This window comes from Dermacentor albipictus, chromosome 4 (genome assembly GCF_038994185.2).
Source record: "Dermacentor albipictus isolate Rhodes 1998 colony chromosome 4, USDA_Dalb.pri_finalv2, whole genome shotgun sequence".
NCBI classification, from domain to species: domain Eukaryota; kingdom Metazoa; phylum Arthropoda; class Arachnida; order Ixodida; family Ixodidae; genus Dermacentor; species Dermacentor albipictus.
Genome location: NC_091824.1, coordinates 12962534 through 12976404, shown reverse-complemented (window position 1 = coordinate 12976404; position 13871 = coordinate 12962534). Strand labels below are relative to the sequence as shown.

Sequence of the window (13871 nt, the reverse complement as noted above, 5' to 3'; positions counted from 1 at the left end):
CTGGGCAGCTTCACAGCACTGCTACTTGCCCCATGGATGCAAATACAGCCAAACCTTTTAATGCTGCACAGGGTGCCATTTCGTATTTCCAACTCTGCCTGCCCGACTTTATGCTAATGCAGGTACTGAGATCAGAAGAAACAGCAATGTTTTTGTTGTGATAAGTTGGCAAAATATCCATGAAACTGAAAGCAATGAAGGACTAGTGATTTAAGGCTACCCTTATTAACTATTTCTTAAAGTAACTAGCACTGTTTTGTTATATACCTTTTGCATTTTACATCATGATGTTGCTGCCTATGGTAGTCTCATTCATGTTATTGACCACCCATCAAAATAACCCGCACTGTTAATTGATAATTCTCGTTTTTTACTTCATACAATGTTGCTTACGGTATTGTGATATGTATGTACACACACCCTCTGTAATGTGCTTGGGTCTTAGAGGGTACTGCAATAAATTTAATCGCCACCACCCACATCTAAACCTCGCCAGGACAATGCCAAGAGGTCAAGGCTGCATTTGTGTCTGTCATCTGCACCCTGCACACACAGTGTTCATCCTGTTACATGTTCCTTTACATGTGACACAGTCTTCAGAGACTTCTGAAGTCTGTCTGTCTGTCTGTCTGTCTGAAGACTGTCTGTCTGAAGACACTGTATGAAGTTATGAATGTTTGCTGCTCAGGATGAAGCAGTCTCAAATGGTGCGAACTGCACCCTTATTGTCTGCTCGAATGAGGGCAATGGTGTGCTGGTCAGCGACAGCTATGGGGAAACTAGCGAAGCACAGTCAACCTCCACTGCAAGTTGCAGGGTGGTGCTGATTTGGTGCACATATTGCCCATAGTTTCATCTGTCAGTAGTGACGGCATGAAAATGGTCAAAGCACAGACCGACCGGGTCACACACAAACATATGTGCGTACGGCAACACACTGACAATCTTTTCTGGCCACACGTAAAAATATCTTCTCATGAACTCAATTTTTTCAGACCACAGTTAATTCACACTTGGCATTTCTGACGAGTCTGAATTATTATCTGCTAAAAAAAGCCTGAATTATTGGCTGGGGACTGCAGTTTCGTCAGCCCAGAGGGATGGAAAATGCAATGCCTGGAAGAATGCAATTCGATATGTGTGGAAAGTGAAAAGGCAAAGTCACTTTAGAACCTCTTACCGTATTTACTCGCATAATGATCGCACTCGCGTAATGATCGCACAGCTGAATTTTGTCGTCAAAATTCGATTTCTTTTATTTCCCGTGTAATGATCGCATCCTGAACTTGCCGCAGCGATATGTCGTGTGCCAAGTCTAGCTAATAATGATCGCGCTTACCACCCGTCGAATGCTACGCGAACGACTCGTCTGCACGCACCAAACATGCTTAAGTAGATGCCTCATTTTATTACTTTCATCACTTTCTGCACTTCCATGGCAAAAAGAGGTACAACCAAACTTGCCTTTATTATGGGTAGGCTTTATAATGGTTGAAGTCAACAAAAACAAAGAAGGCGCCTTTCGATTCTTTTCATCTGCACTCGTGAGCACGCAACAAATCGCGCGCGGCAATGATAGTAGCTACGTTTACACAGATACGTTAAAAGTGTACCCTATCCATGCGCCGACGCTTGTAACACAGCTAAAATATTTGCCCACCCTTAGCGGAAACGTGCTGTGTTAGGATAGTAGTGAAGACCGATGCCGCAGTTTCCGCAGCACGCCGGCCATGCGTTTCTTCACTGGCAGCTAAGCGTGCCCATCTGTTTCTGTCCCCTCATAGTGGACATGGCTACGTTATTGCCGCAAGCTTGCCGATATTAAAGATATTATTCATCACTGACACGGAAGAAACTGTTTCAATGCACGTAATGTACTCACGAGAAGAAAAAAAAAGATAGCGTTCGGCGCGTTCGGCTTGCTACACCGGCCGCAATTTTTGTTTTGTTGTCCCGCACCCGCATCCCGCAGCAAACGCGGGACGAAAAATTTTTTTTTTTCGCGGGAAATTTAATCCGCGTAATGATCGCACCCCTGAATTTGCGTCAATTTTTTCTGACAAAAAAGTGCGATCATTATGCGAGTAAATACAGTATTCATGTTCAGTAGACTTGTTTAATTCGACTCTAAATAATTTTATCTTTCTGTTATTTCAGTCCCAATTGAAGGTTTCGGCTGGCGGCAATAAAGTTTCTATGGGCCGTAACAATAGTTATTTAGATCTCGAAATTGGCCATGACTGGATCATTCGAACTTGACTAGTTATACAAAAGCACGTCACCCCAAACACTAGGGGAGAAACACAGAACAGGGAGCCAGAGGTTTGGTGCAAAATGCTTGGCGAGGTTTCACTTACTTGCTGACTCCAATTTTGCCAAAAGTCTTGGTACGCGAAACTTCTGGTCGAATACAGGCTCTGTCCTTCCTCTGTTCAGGTTGCCGAATCCAGTCATCCCAAAACCTGTGCAGAGAAATCATGCATGCATGTGCTCACACTCAGCGTTTACCTTTGTTCACTGCAAAAATGAAATTGGCAACAAAGCCATGAAAAGCTTAAAAAATGAATGAAAATGAAATGAAATGAAAAAAAATGAATGAAATGAATGAAAGAATGAATGAAAATGAATGAAGCAAGCAATAAGGCCACACTAAAACAGCTCTACACTACATCATTCAGTTCAGGTGAATTACTAAAATATGCACTAGCAAGGCGCCCATTCTTACCATGGGACGATGCCTTGCAGGACAGAAAACATGCACAGACAGAAGGCAGACGGTTACGCTACTGCCACAATGTTCCTGCCCCAGGCCGTCATGACAAAAAATGGATCTCGACAGCGTCTACTTGCTCTTTGTTGTTCTCTTTAGGTCACGAAGGACTATGCTCTCACTGCACTCAACTAAGGAAAATGAATGAAGCAAGCAATAAGGCCACACTAAAACAGCTCTACACTACATCATTCAGTTCAGGTGAATTAGTAAAATATGCACTAGCAAGGCGCCCATTCTTACCATGGGACGATGCCTTGCAGGACAGAAAACATGCACAGACAGAAGGCAGACGGTTACGCTACTGCCACAATGTTCCTGCCCCAGGCCGTCATGACAAAAAATGGATCTCGACAGCGTCTAGTTGCTCTTTGTTGTTCTCTTTAGGTCACGAAGGACTATGCTGCATACAAAACGAATAGAACACTCAACCTAGCAAGTGATGAACGGTCGCTGAACGAGGAGGAACATAGCTAGAGCCAATGTTTCGGCAATGGGGCTTTTCTTTACCTGTTCGCTCTGTACACGCAGAGTACACTTTCTGTGGCAATCAATGGGAAGCTAATGAGGTAAACAGTGTGCAAGTAAGAGCACTCCCCCCAAATGCGAATTTTGATTCTCAAAGTGATATCAACACCATGTGGCAATCGTTCAAAGATACTATTTTCCATTGTGTTAGCAAATTTGTGCCGGTACGTAAAAAAAAGAAAACTAAACGGAACCCTTGGATCAACAGGGAAATCATCCAACTAAAACGTCGAATAAGCCGCCAGAGACGGAAAGTAACCAAAGACCACGCAAAAATAACTGAGTTGTCTGCACAACTGCGTTCTATGATTACTGAAGCCAAAAGTAAATATTACAAAGAAACATTGACAGATTTCATGAGGTCGTCTCCCGATAAATTTTGGCGTCACATGTCGAAGAAGGACAACGAGCGCATAGCATTGTAATTGATAACACTGTAGTTACTGATCCTGGAGTCATTGCTTCTTCTTACAATGAGTTCTTCCAGTCTGTTTTCTGCTCCATCAGAATCCAGTACTGAATCCATACTCTCCCCATCGCTTCGCTCGGAAGAGATGTCAGACGTTGAAGTTTCATATGATGCAATTATAGTTCTACTAAACATTGACGTCAAAAAATCGGTAGGCCCCGATGACATACCCAACGCATTTTTGCGCAGGTATGTGGAATAAGTTGCGCATTACTTAAAAATTATGTTTGACGTGCCACTTGCGGAAGGCTGAGCCCTGATGACTGGCTTACGGCAAAGGTTATACCTGTGCACAAATCTGGAGATAGACAGATAATTGAAAATTATCGTCCAATATCGCTGACCTGCGTTTGCTGCAAGCTCCTAGAACATGTTGTAGCCAAGTCAATTTACACGTACATCGAAAATGCGAACTCATCTTTTCCCAACCAACACGGATTTTGACAGCACCTTTCCACAACAACACAGCTTCTTGGAACAGTCCATGACTTTGCCAGTGCATTAAACAATAAGAAAGAGATAGATGCCACCTGTCTTGATCTGTCGAAAGCATTAAACAGAGTGGTACATGCAGAATTGATTGTGAAACTGACTAATATGGGAATAAACGCGAAAATAGTAAAATGGATAACCGCGTACCTCCGGGGCAGAACCCAATACCTAGAAGTGGAACACATTAAATCAAAGCCGTTGAACGTAACGTCTGGTGTCCCACAGGGGTCTGTGTTAGGCCCTGTACTATTTTTAGTATATATTAATGACATTTCCTCTGCAATTGACAAAGGCATCACGGTGCGACTTTTCGCCGATGATTGCTTACTATACAAAGAAATTAATAGCACAGAAGATCAGAAATTACTCAGTGACGCTCTTAGGGCTATAGAAAAATGGTGTGACAAATGGAAAATGAAAATAAATGAGTAAAACTGTTGTATTGCACATAACGAATAAAATAGATCATATTTTTGATTTTAATTACACAGTGAATTCTTCGGTGCTTTCCACGGTTGACGTGCTGAAATACTTAGGCATACATATATCCGCGAATTTAAGCTGGTTGAACCATGTTACAAAAGTATGCCAAACTGCGGAAAGGAAGCTTTGGTTCTTACGATGGAAATTGCAGTTAGCCTCACAGTCAGTAAAACTAACAGCTTATTTTACGTACGTTCGACCCACGTTAGAATATGCCAGCATAATCTGGGACCCTTATCAGTCAGGGTTAATTGAGAGACTGGAAAGAGTTCAACGTCGAGCAGCAAGGTTTATTCTATCGCATTATTCTCGCACAGATTCAGTCTCCGAAATGCTCGGATTGCTGCACTTGCCTACGCTCGCTGAACGCAGGCGCATAGCTAGGTTAAAGTTCTTTTTTCTTCTCACTAAAAACACATTCAACATCAATAGCGAACAGTATTTGATAGCACGACAAGGTAGAACACTACGGAAAAGCAAATATAATACTTTTCAAATACCTTAGGTGCACATTAATCCCTAGGCATTTTCCTTCTTCCCAAGAACCATTAAAGAATGGAATGAGTTACTGGTGTTAACGCGAGAAAGCATCAGTGTGGAAGAATTCGAGAAAAACTTAAAGCAACATTGAAAGATGCACGCACGTATACGTGTTTTTTTTTCTTTGTTTCTTTAGGAGGGGGGAGTGTATGACCTCGTTTATTAACACTGCGTTTATAGTCATATTAATCGGAGTATATGTATAATATTTCGCTTATGTATCTTCTTTGTTCGCTTATGTTCACCTATTAAAACACTATTCATGTACTGCCTTCATGTACTGTACTAATTGACTTGTTTATTTTGTTTTTTTTTTTGCTATATGTATCATTGTAATACCATGTATTGTACTAATTGTTGAAGTGCTGCTTTGACCCACCCTGTAACGGCCGACAGGCCAACAGTATGCGTAAATAAAAAAAAAAATCATACATGTCCATCCATGTTAGTTCAGGCTGGGGAAGAGGAAGCGTAAACAGCCAATTTACAACAACAAAATAAGACTGAATAAACGACTGCGTGTTAAATCTCACTTATTTTTCTACTTTTCTCCTCTATGTTCGAGTAAATTAAGCTCAATTCATGATTTTCCGATCAAGCCAAAGAATACTACCCGGCATGCCCAACATAACTCTGGATGGTCATCACATTCCCGTCTCCACATGTGTATCATTTTTGGGCATCAAATTAGATTCTAACCTAAAATTTCTCAACAAGGTGCCTCCATTCAGCAACAATCAAATCAAGATAATATTTTTCCGAAGATGTGTTATTAGCATTATACTTTGCTTTCATTCAGTGACATTATTTACAGCACTGTTTCCTGGGAAAATATATATTACTGTCATATCTCATCATTCAGCACTTACAAAACTAAGCGATACGCATTATCACTAAAAGCCGTCTTCTCACGAGTGCTACTCCATTACTTCGAGAAAACAGCATCCCTCTTTGACAAGCTTGTTCAACTATCATGTCACAATTACGTTTTATTACTTACTAAACAGCTTTCATAGGAATTCACTGATTCCGGAAATCTCATTAGTAATAACAATGATACCAGGTTTGCATGTAACTCCAATTTTCTACTGCCCGTGGTTCATTCTAACTATGGAAAAATGACATCATTTGTGGCTATAAAACTATGGAATGCCTTACCTAAAACCATTAAATCCATGCTTTCATGCATTTAATCATGCCATTAAGGTTTTTTTACATGTATAACTAAATTTACATCATTCATTACACTACTTTTGCCAATATTTTTATGCAAGTGCTATAGGATTGTACACTGCCAATTGTTTTTCATTTGTTTAATTTTTCTGTGTTGTATATTACAAAATTGTGTTTTTTTTTTTACTTAGCTTGCTCATCTTTCACATGTTTTTACATTGTTATTAAATAACCGAGGGTCTTGTTGCAGTCTGACTTTGGGACCCTCATCTGTATATTATCTCTCACCCATTCACTGTATCTAAAGAATAATAAACTGAAACTGAAGTGAAAGGCGAAGCCATCGCAAGTGGAAGCTGCCCTGATTCAGTGTCTGTTCCAAGAAACCGAAAGCGCTGTCAAACTCTGTTGGACTACCTGGTGCAGTAACACGTGCAGAAGCTGTGGTCATTGCTAGGGAAAGTTGTCTGCGAGTATAATGATGCCCCTTGTCATCACTTCAAGCCTCCATCTTTCCATGAAATACTTGGCACCAACATACTGGTACTGAGGCTTCGGCACGAAATACAAGGAAAGCAATCCTGAAATCACTAATTTTTCAGCTTAACAAGTGAAAACAGTGTTTGCCAGACTAAACTAAGCTGCTCTTTGGCGAACCCTCCCTCCCCCCCCCCCCCCAAAAAAAAAAGAAATCGCAGCAGAGTAGTGCTTCTGAAGAAACAAGTTGTACGAAAAATGCATTGACCATTGCAAAACACAAGCAAGTCACGAACAGAAACAATGGCATCAACTTTAGGAAGGACAGAATTACCTTGGATAGAAAAACACACTTGGGTTTCTTCAGCAAAGGTTCCTCAACTGCAATTCTGACTTGCTGCTACTCTTCCCAAATATTTTCGTTTACTGGTGCACACATGCCATATACATCCTCTCAAATTGCATTTATTACTTGAAGTCACACCAAAAACTTTCTTGTTAATTGTTGTTCAGAGCGTTGATGTTGAAACCATAATCGATATCCTCAAATATATTCCTTTCTAAGGTGTTTAGCTTTCATTGGAAACTAGCCACAAATTTCTTGTGACTGTAGCCATTTCTGCAGGCCAATCTCAAAGGTGGTGACATCCAACACAGTGGTAAAAACTGCCCGGTGGTACCTTACGACAGTGCACTGGTACCGGTGGTGTTGCGCAGTATTGCATGGTAGCAAGGGGAGAATTCTTCCCTGCGACAGCTGGCGTTTTGAGATGCTGCCATTGAGACGCTGCGCTTTTGGTTGCAGACGCTGCACAGAGTTGTGAAGCGGCACAGAGTTGTGAAAGGGTGAAGGAAGTGGTACACAATGTACCGGTTAACCATGAGGCACGCTGGTAATGGAGGGCCACGCACAACACATTTAACATAGTGCCACAAATAACCACCTCCTGAAGCACGCCAAACACACCTTTGGATAGCAACTGGGGTTGGGTCTTCATAACGTTCTTTAAAATCAAAATTTCTACCAGGACACAAGTGAATGCACCTACTATGAATGGACAGCTATAAGCAAGTTACTTAATCACTTGGCTTCCTGTTAATGGATTTCGTTATCGCTCTGCAGCTCTTAGGATAACGATCAGGCTTCCAAGCGGTTGCAATCAGGCTCTCATATCTATGACTGTTTACACATGAAAGCCAGCTGCTAAGGTGGACTGAGAGAAATGCAGAAAATGGCATCTGCAAAATGTAGGTAGGCAAGTATAACTCAGTGACTTACGCTTTGGGCCACCTGTGGCTCATCTCAACCCACATATCCTTGGTCATCATCCACCCAAGGCCAGGGAAAAAGTCGGACCGGTGAAGCAACTCTGGGAAATGACAAGAGGCATTAGGTCGTAAGGACATTTTCTAGTCATGCGTAAAACAGAAATAAGCAGCTCAAATATTTTGTAGGACAAGGAAGCAAGACCCACCAATTGCAGAAAGTTCCACAAAGCAAAAATAAAGAACCAGGAAATATTTCCTTTGAGCCATTTTCCAATTTGATGGGAATGTGCAAATAGAAAAATAAGTACAGTCTAATAATAAAGTTATACGATAGAAAAATACTATTTTTGTTATATCTGACAGAGTACACACCGGTTTCGACTCTGGTCAATTCGATCCCAACCGAAAGTTGCGGCCAGCACCCATACATATTTATGGGATAAAATGTTTGTTATTTTGATCCTAAAATCAGCCTTTGCCGGATAAGTCAAACCTGGCTGGTCAACAAGCACGCATCTGACCCCAATGATGACCGCAGTGACGAGTCTAACAGCGGCAGCTTCAGTCTTCGCAGTGCTTAGGGTACAGTGAATGTGTTTAACATATGTCATCTCACACTGAAATTGGATATTTTCGGCCTAGCACCGGAAGATGTTAGTGATACAAGTAGCTCAAAATGTATTATTATAGTATTTACGCAATTGTAACGTGTGCCTTTTTTTCCAAGAAAATTAGTTCGCAAATTGCTTGGGGATACAGCCCAAAACAAAGTCATGTTTGCAGCAGCCTACCATCAGAGGCAGCCTAGCCAGCATCGTCGCGATTCGAGGGCGACCGCAGTTGGTGATAGCAGACTTCACACATAACATGACAATGACGATGCAACACTTTCAGTCCGATTATGAAAGCACATTCAAACGTAAAGTTACTTAGCATGTTAAGCTAGCAGCAACAAGTTGCGTCGCATGTTATTGGCATTCTGGAGAATTGCATGTGTCACAGGAAGAACTAGCAAAGTGGTTAGTCTAGGCATGGGCCACCATCCCGTTTGCGATTGTTGCAGAGTCGTTTGATAAATATGAAATATAAAACGCACTACAGATCATACAGAGGACGACACATTGTGGATCTTTACAGACAGTGATAATGATGGACATTCTGTGAAGCTAAAGTTAGCTGGTTTGATTTTTTTTCAGAATTGGAAGCAAGCTAAGATTTTTTGGTTAAAATATTGGGTGCATGTTTGACTTGTACTTTGTTTAGGAGCTCTGATGTCATTTCTACATTAGTTTTCTGCTTCCAACCCATGAGAAGTAGGTGCATGTTCAATTTAGGAACATGTTAGAATCAAGACAAATACTATCTAATGAATTATTGCCATGTTTTGGGTTTTCTTCTGCCTATTGTTTAATTTGACCATTTTCGTCAGCACCATCAGGTCGAATTAATGGAAGATAACTGTTTTTATTTAAGCACATATTTGTTGCATGCCGATATCAGTGATAAGACATTTTACACTTATTTCCATGTATATATACAGGTAAACCTCGATATAACCAACTTAAACATTGTTTATAACTTCTTGTCCATAAAGCATCATGTAGTTGGAACCTCAATATAACGAACAGTGTCTATAAAAGATTTCAATGTAACGAAATTTCACTGCCTTCGCAAAGACTAACACAATAAATGGAAACTTCCGCGAATGCAGATGGTCAAATGGTTGAATTACAAGCGCCTGCTTGTGAATGCACCTCTCAAATCACGTGACCGACAGCTACTGTCGAGGAGCACTGTCAGGTTCCGTGAGAAGATCCTATTGTACCCCGCGCGCTCTATGCTTTGGGTGCGAGTGAAAGCTTGAGAAGGTAAGCCGAGAAGGATGGTGGCTTGGTGAGGACCATCTTCCCACGCGAGCAAGAGAAAAGAGTAGAGGGGAAATCGCTTGCGGTAACGCAACCAAGCGTGTACAGAGGGAGGGGGGTTGTACGGAGTGGGAGGCAGGTTGGCACACATCTGCATGGCTGTCAGCGCGGCTGAGCACATACATAGCCCATGCACCCTGCTTTAGATGTAATCTGTGCCAAGAGTGGGCATGCTGAGATGCCGTGGCATCATGCGCGCTGTCTTACAGTGCGTTTAGTACTCGAGTTTGCATAATCTCGAGTTTTGGAGACATGTCAAAGTGAGAGGCGGATGAAACCTTCGCTTCCCACTGCAGGCGCTTTTCATGATGGCATCAGCCCGTGGCGAGGCATGCCATTAGCCATCGGGACGGAGAGGATGCAAAAGAGTGCCTGGCCTTGCTTCCCATTACTGATGCGAATACAATAAATGACAACACACCATGAAACCGTATCTTTCATCGGCAACTCTCAAATTCAACAAAATGAAACAAAATCTCTTTTTCTAATTTATATTTGCTATTCTCAAATGAGTGATAATTTGGAAAATTTTGCAGCCCCTTCCGTGTAAAAAAAATTCATTGCTTACTGTATTTGCATAAATGGTTAAATTTCAATGTAACGAAGTTTTGATATAACGAAGCAAATTGCCAATTTTACTGACTTCATTATATTGAGGTTTAGCTGCAACAATTTGTTACGTAGAGGCTGGACTGTACTACCACCAAGTAGAACAGAGATAATGTTAGAATTTGCTACTTTATGTAGTACTGCAGTCGATGACCGATAATTTGGACTCCACGGGGAACGTAAATAAGTCCAAACTATCGAATGTCCGAAAAATACCAATGTATCAAAAAAGGATAATGTTATTTACATTTTATTTACGTTTAAGGAATAAGTGGCCGATACATTGGTGCATGCACCTCCGCTTACGTGCAAACAAGTACGCCTGTATTTCTGCCAGTTTTGTGCTGCAGCTGTACGCCGATGCAAGGACTGCAAAGGCTTGTGTTTGCATGTGAAGGCTCCAGAGCACACGGCACATCATCATCATCCAAGTTAGAGTCTCTGACAGTGGGAGAACTTTCTAAATTATTTCATCATCGTTCAGTTCAGCACACAACAACACCACGTTGTCGACATCAGCAAAGTCTTCAAATGTAATCACTGCAGAAATCGGCACATCGCAGCCTAACAGGTCATCAATGATTTCCGCATATGAGCATGTTGTGGTTGGCAGAAGGTTCAGGCTCTTCAGTTGTGGAGCCATTCGGACTGCGACTCAAGACTCCTTCAGAGCCAGATTGACGATACCGTTGATGCTATTTGACATGGCCTGTCAATAAGTTCACAAGAAAGACTGCTTGGTGCCAACAGAGCGATGTCTGGAACGCAAACTAAACAAGCACAGAATATCGGAACGCTGTACCAAAGGCAAACTCAACAGAATAGCAAGAGCAAGCCATGTGCAGGGTTGCTGGAATTGAATGTGATGATCGCGATGTTGATGCGACCTATAATTAAGGCAAAGCCTCTAAGATTGGCATTTGCAGTTAAATCTGAGGTGTAGTGCTGCGACCAAGGCAAGGCCTCAGGGATTACAGTATAACATGCAATTTCTGAGGCCATACTTGATGTCTCGAGTCTCTGAGGCCATACTTCATGTATTGTCGAGGTTGCCAGAGGAGATAATGGTGGCACTCTGTAGTAGAGTCGGCGTACTGTACAATCACAGACGGAGTCCGGATATTCGAATGTAGAGCTGGCGGCTGTCCAAAATATCGCTTGTCTTTACACATTAAGTCTATGTGGCCATTGGCGGTGCCATGAAGCTGTCCGAATTACCGAGCATGTCTGGATTATCAGTGTCTGATTTATTGATCAGTGACTGTATATACATACCCTGTGCCCAATTAAATTCATTTCTCACGACAGCTTAGAGTCATTGTTACAACACAAAAGGAAACTCCACGGGGCTTTCTAATAACAAGAAATGACAGAAAACCAACCTGGGTCATCTGCTACAAGTCCTGCTTTGCCATTGTCATTCCACGCTGAGACACAAAAGAGTGTTGGGTCACTCTTCAGAATTGGGTGCAATGCTAGGAAGTATTCAAAGAAGTCTACAGACAGCTCCAAATCATCTAAAGGAAGCAAAGAAGAAATCATCCCATCATGATAATGCAAAATGGCCATGGTACACTTGAAGGACATAGTATGAAGTTACAGATGTACTCAATTTTGCAGCTGCCATAATTTTCCGGTGAAACATTGCATTCTCATATAGGCACTGTTGTGTAGGCTATTGTGAAAGAGGACAACTAAACAAATATTCAGAAACGGTCAAAGAATTAGTGAATGCACTGTGAAGAAGTGGTTCATACCTTCAACAATGAGTACCGTGTCATAATTGAATTCAAAGAAAGTCTTGTTGAGTGCCCAGCCATAGTGCCGTGCTATCTTGTAGTAGCCTTTAAATTTCTTCTCCTTGCCCACTAATGGAATGTCACTTTGGTCAGGTTGCTGCAGAAGTGAAAAACAAAAAGAAAGACCCCCACAACGCTCATAACAATGTACAGAATAATACTCATACCAGCTGCTGTTTGCAAGCAGTAGTGAGATTATGGCTACGTATGCCTTTAACCACAGATCACTAAATCCTTTGCAGTCATGAGCATTTATCCAATTTGTGGCAGTACCAGTCAAGAGCCATTTCGCGCACTTGTACGCCACGCAGTAAAAGCGCTGAGGTAACCAAATGCATGTTTCTGTACACCGTTTCTGTACAAACGTGGCACGGATATTTCCTTCAATGCGCACAAGATGATTAGTTGTGGACTGCCCTTCTCTGAAGCCACACTGATAGGGATAAAACATTTTGTTCAGTTCAAGGAACTGTACGAGTTGCCGATTAATAAATTTTCTCAAACAGCTTACAAAGGCAACTTGTGAGAGCTATGGGTGGTAACTTGCGCACGCCGACAGATCTTTAGCTTGCTTCAAAATGGGGACCATAATAGCTTCTTTCCAAGCTGGTCGAAAATATCTAGCAGCCCAAATAGTGTTGAAAAAGCAAGTGGTGTCACTTGTGTATCAGTGTGTCCGTTCTTAATCACGTCATACATTATTCTATCAGGTCCGGTGCAGAGCTCTTGCATGCGATAAAGGCAGCTCTCAGCTCGGCAATACTCAAAGGACGGTTATATTGTGTGTTTTGTGAGGATTCACACTCAAATGCCTTACATTCTTCTATTTGTCTGTACTTCATGAAGGATTGTGAGTGGTGGATTGAGCTTGACACACGCTCAAAGTGCTCCCCTAGGGAGTCTGCCTGCTCTTCCAAGGTATTCCCTTGGTCGTTCACCAGAGGCAACGGATGGTTTTGCTGCCCTTTTAGCCTTCTTGGGCCTTTCCACACTTTCACCGCCTGTGTGTATGAACTTATACCCGAGAGGAGCCTCGCCCAGCTTTCTCTCTGTCCCTGACATTGTGTCCGCCTTCCCTGCAATTTTATGTCTTTGAACTGAACGAGATCTTCCACATTCGGCAATTTAGACAATATGCCCCATCCTTTATTCTGCCTCTTCCGCACATCTCTACAGGCTGTGTTCCACCAGGGAACGTGTCTTTTAAGTGAACCACTATTTGTTTGCACGATGAACTTTTCAGCAGCGTGAACAACACAAGCGGTAAAATATGTGTCAGCATCATCTGCACTAAAGTTGTTTATAAAGTCTGGTGATAGATAGGTTGATTCTTTAAA

General features: G+C 41.9%; 1 protein-coding gene across 4 annotated transcripts in view; it reads right to left on the bottom strand.

Annotated features, from left to right (window-relative positions):
* LOC135917063 (alpha-1,3-mannosyl-glycoprotein 2-beta-N-acetylglucosaminyltransferase-like) overlaps window positions 1-13871 on the bottom strand; it is a 174836-nt gene that overhangs the window by 20337 nt on the left and 140628 nt on the right. For all 4 annotated transcript variants that reach the window (XM_065450574.2, XM_065450580.2, XM_065450558.2 and 1 more), the window contains exons 6-9: window positions 12493-12631; window positions 12118-12252; window positions 8212-8302; window positions 2358-2462 (exon numbers count right to left, since the gene is read on the bottom strand). In XM_065450574.2, the coding sequence (XP_065306646.1) occupies window positions 2358-2462; window positions 8212-8302; window positions 12118-12252; window positions 12493-12631 (470 nt within the window). The remainder of the gene's footprint in view (window positions 1-2357; window positions 2463-8211; window positions 8303-12117; window positions 12253-12492; window positions 12632-13871) is intronic.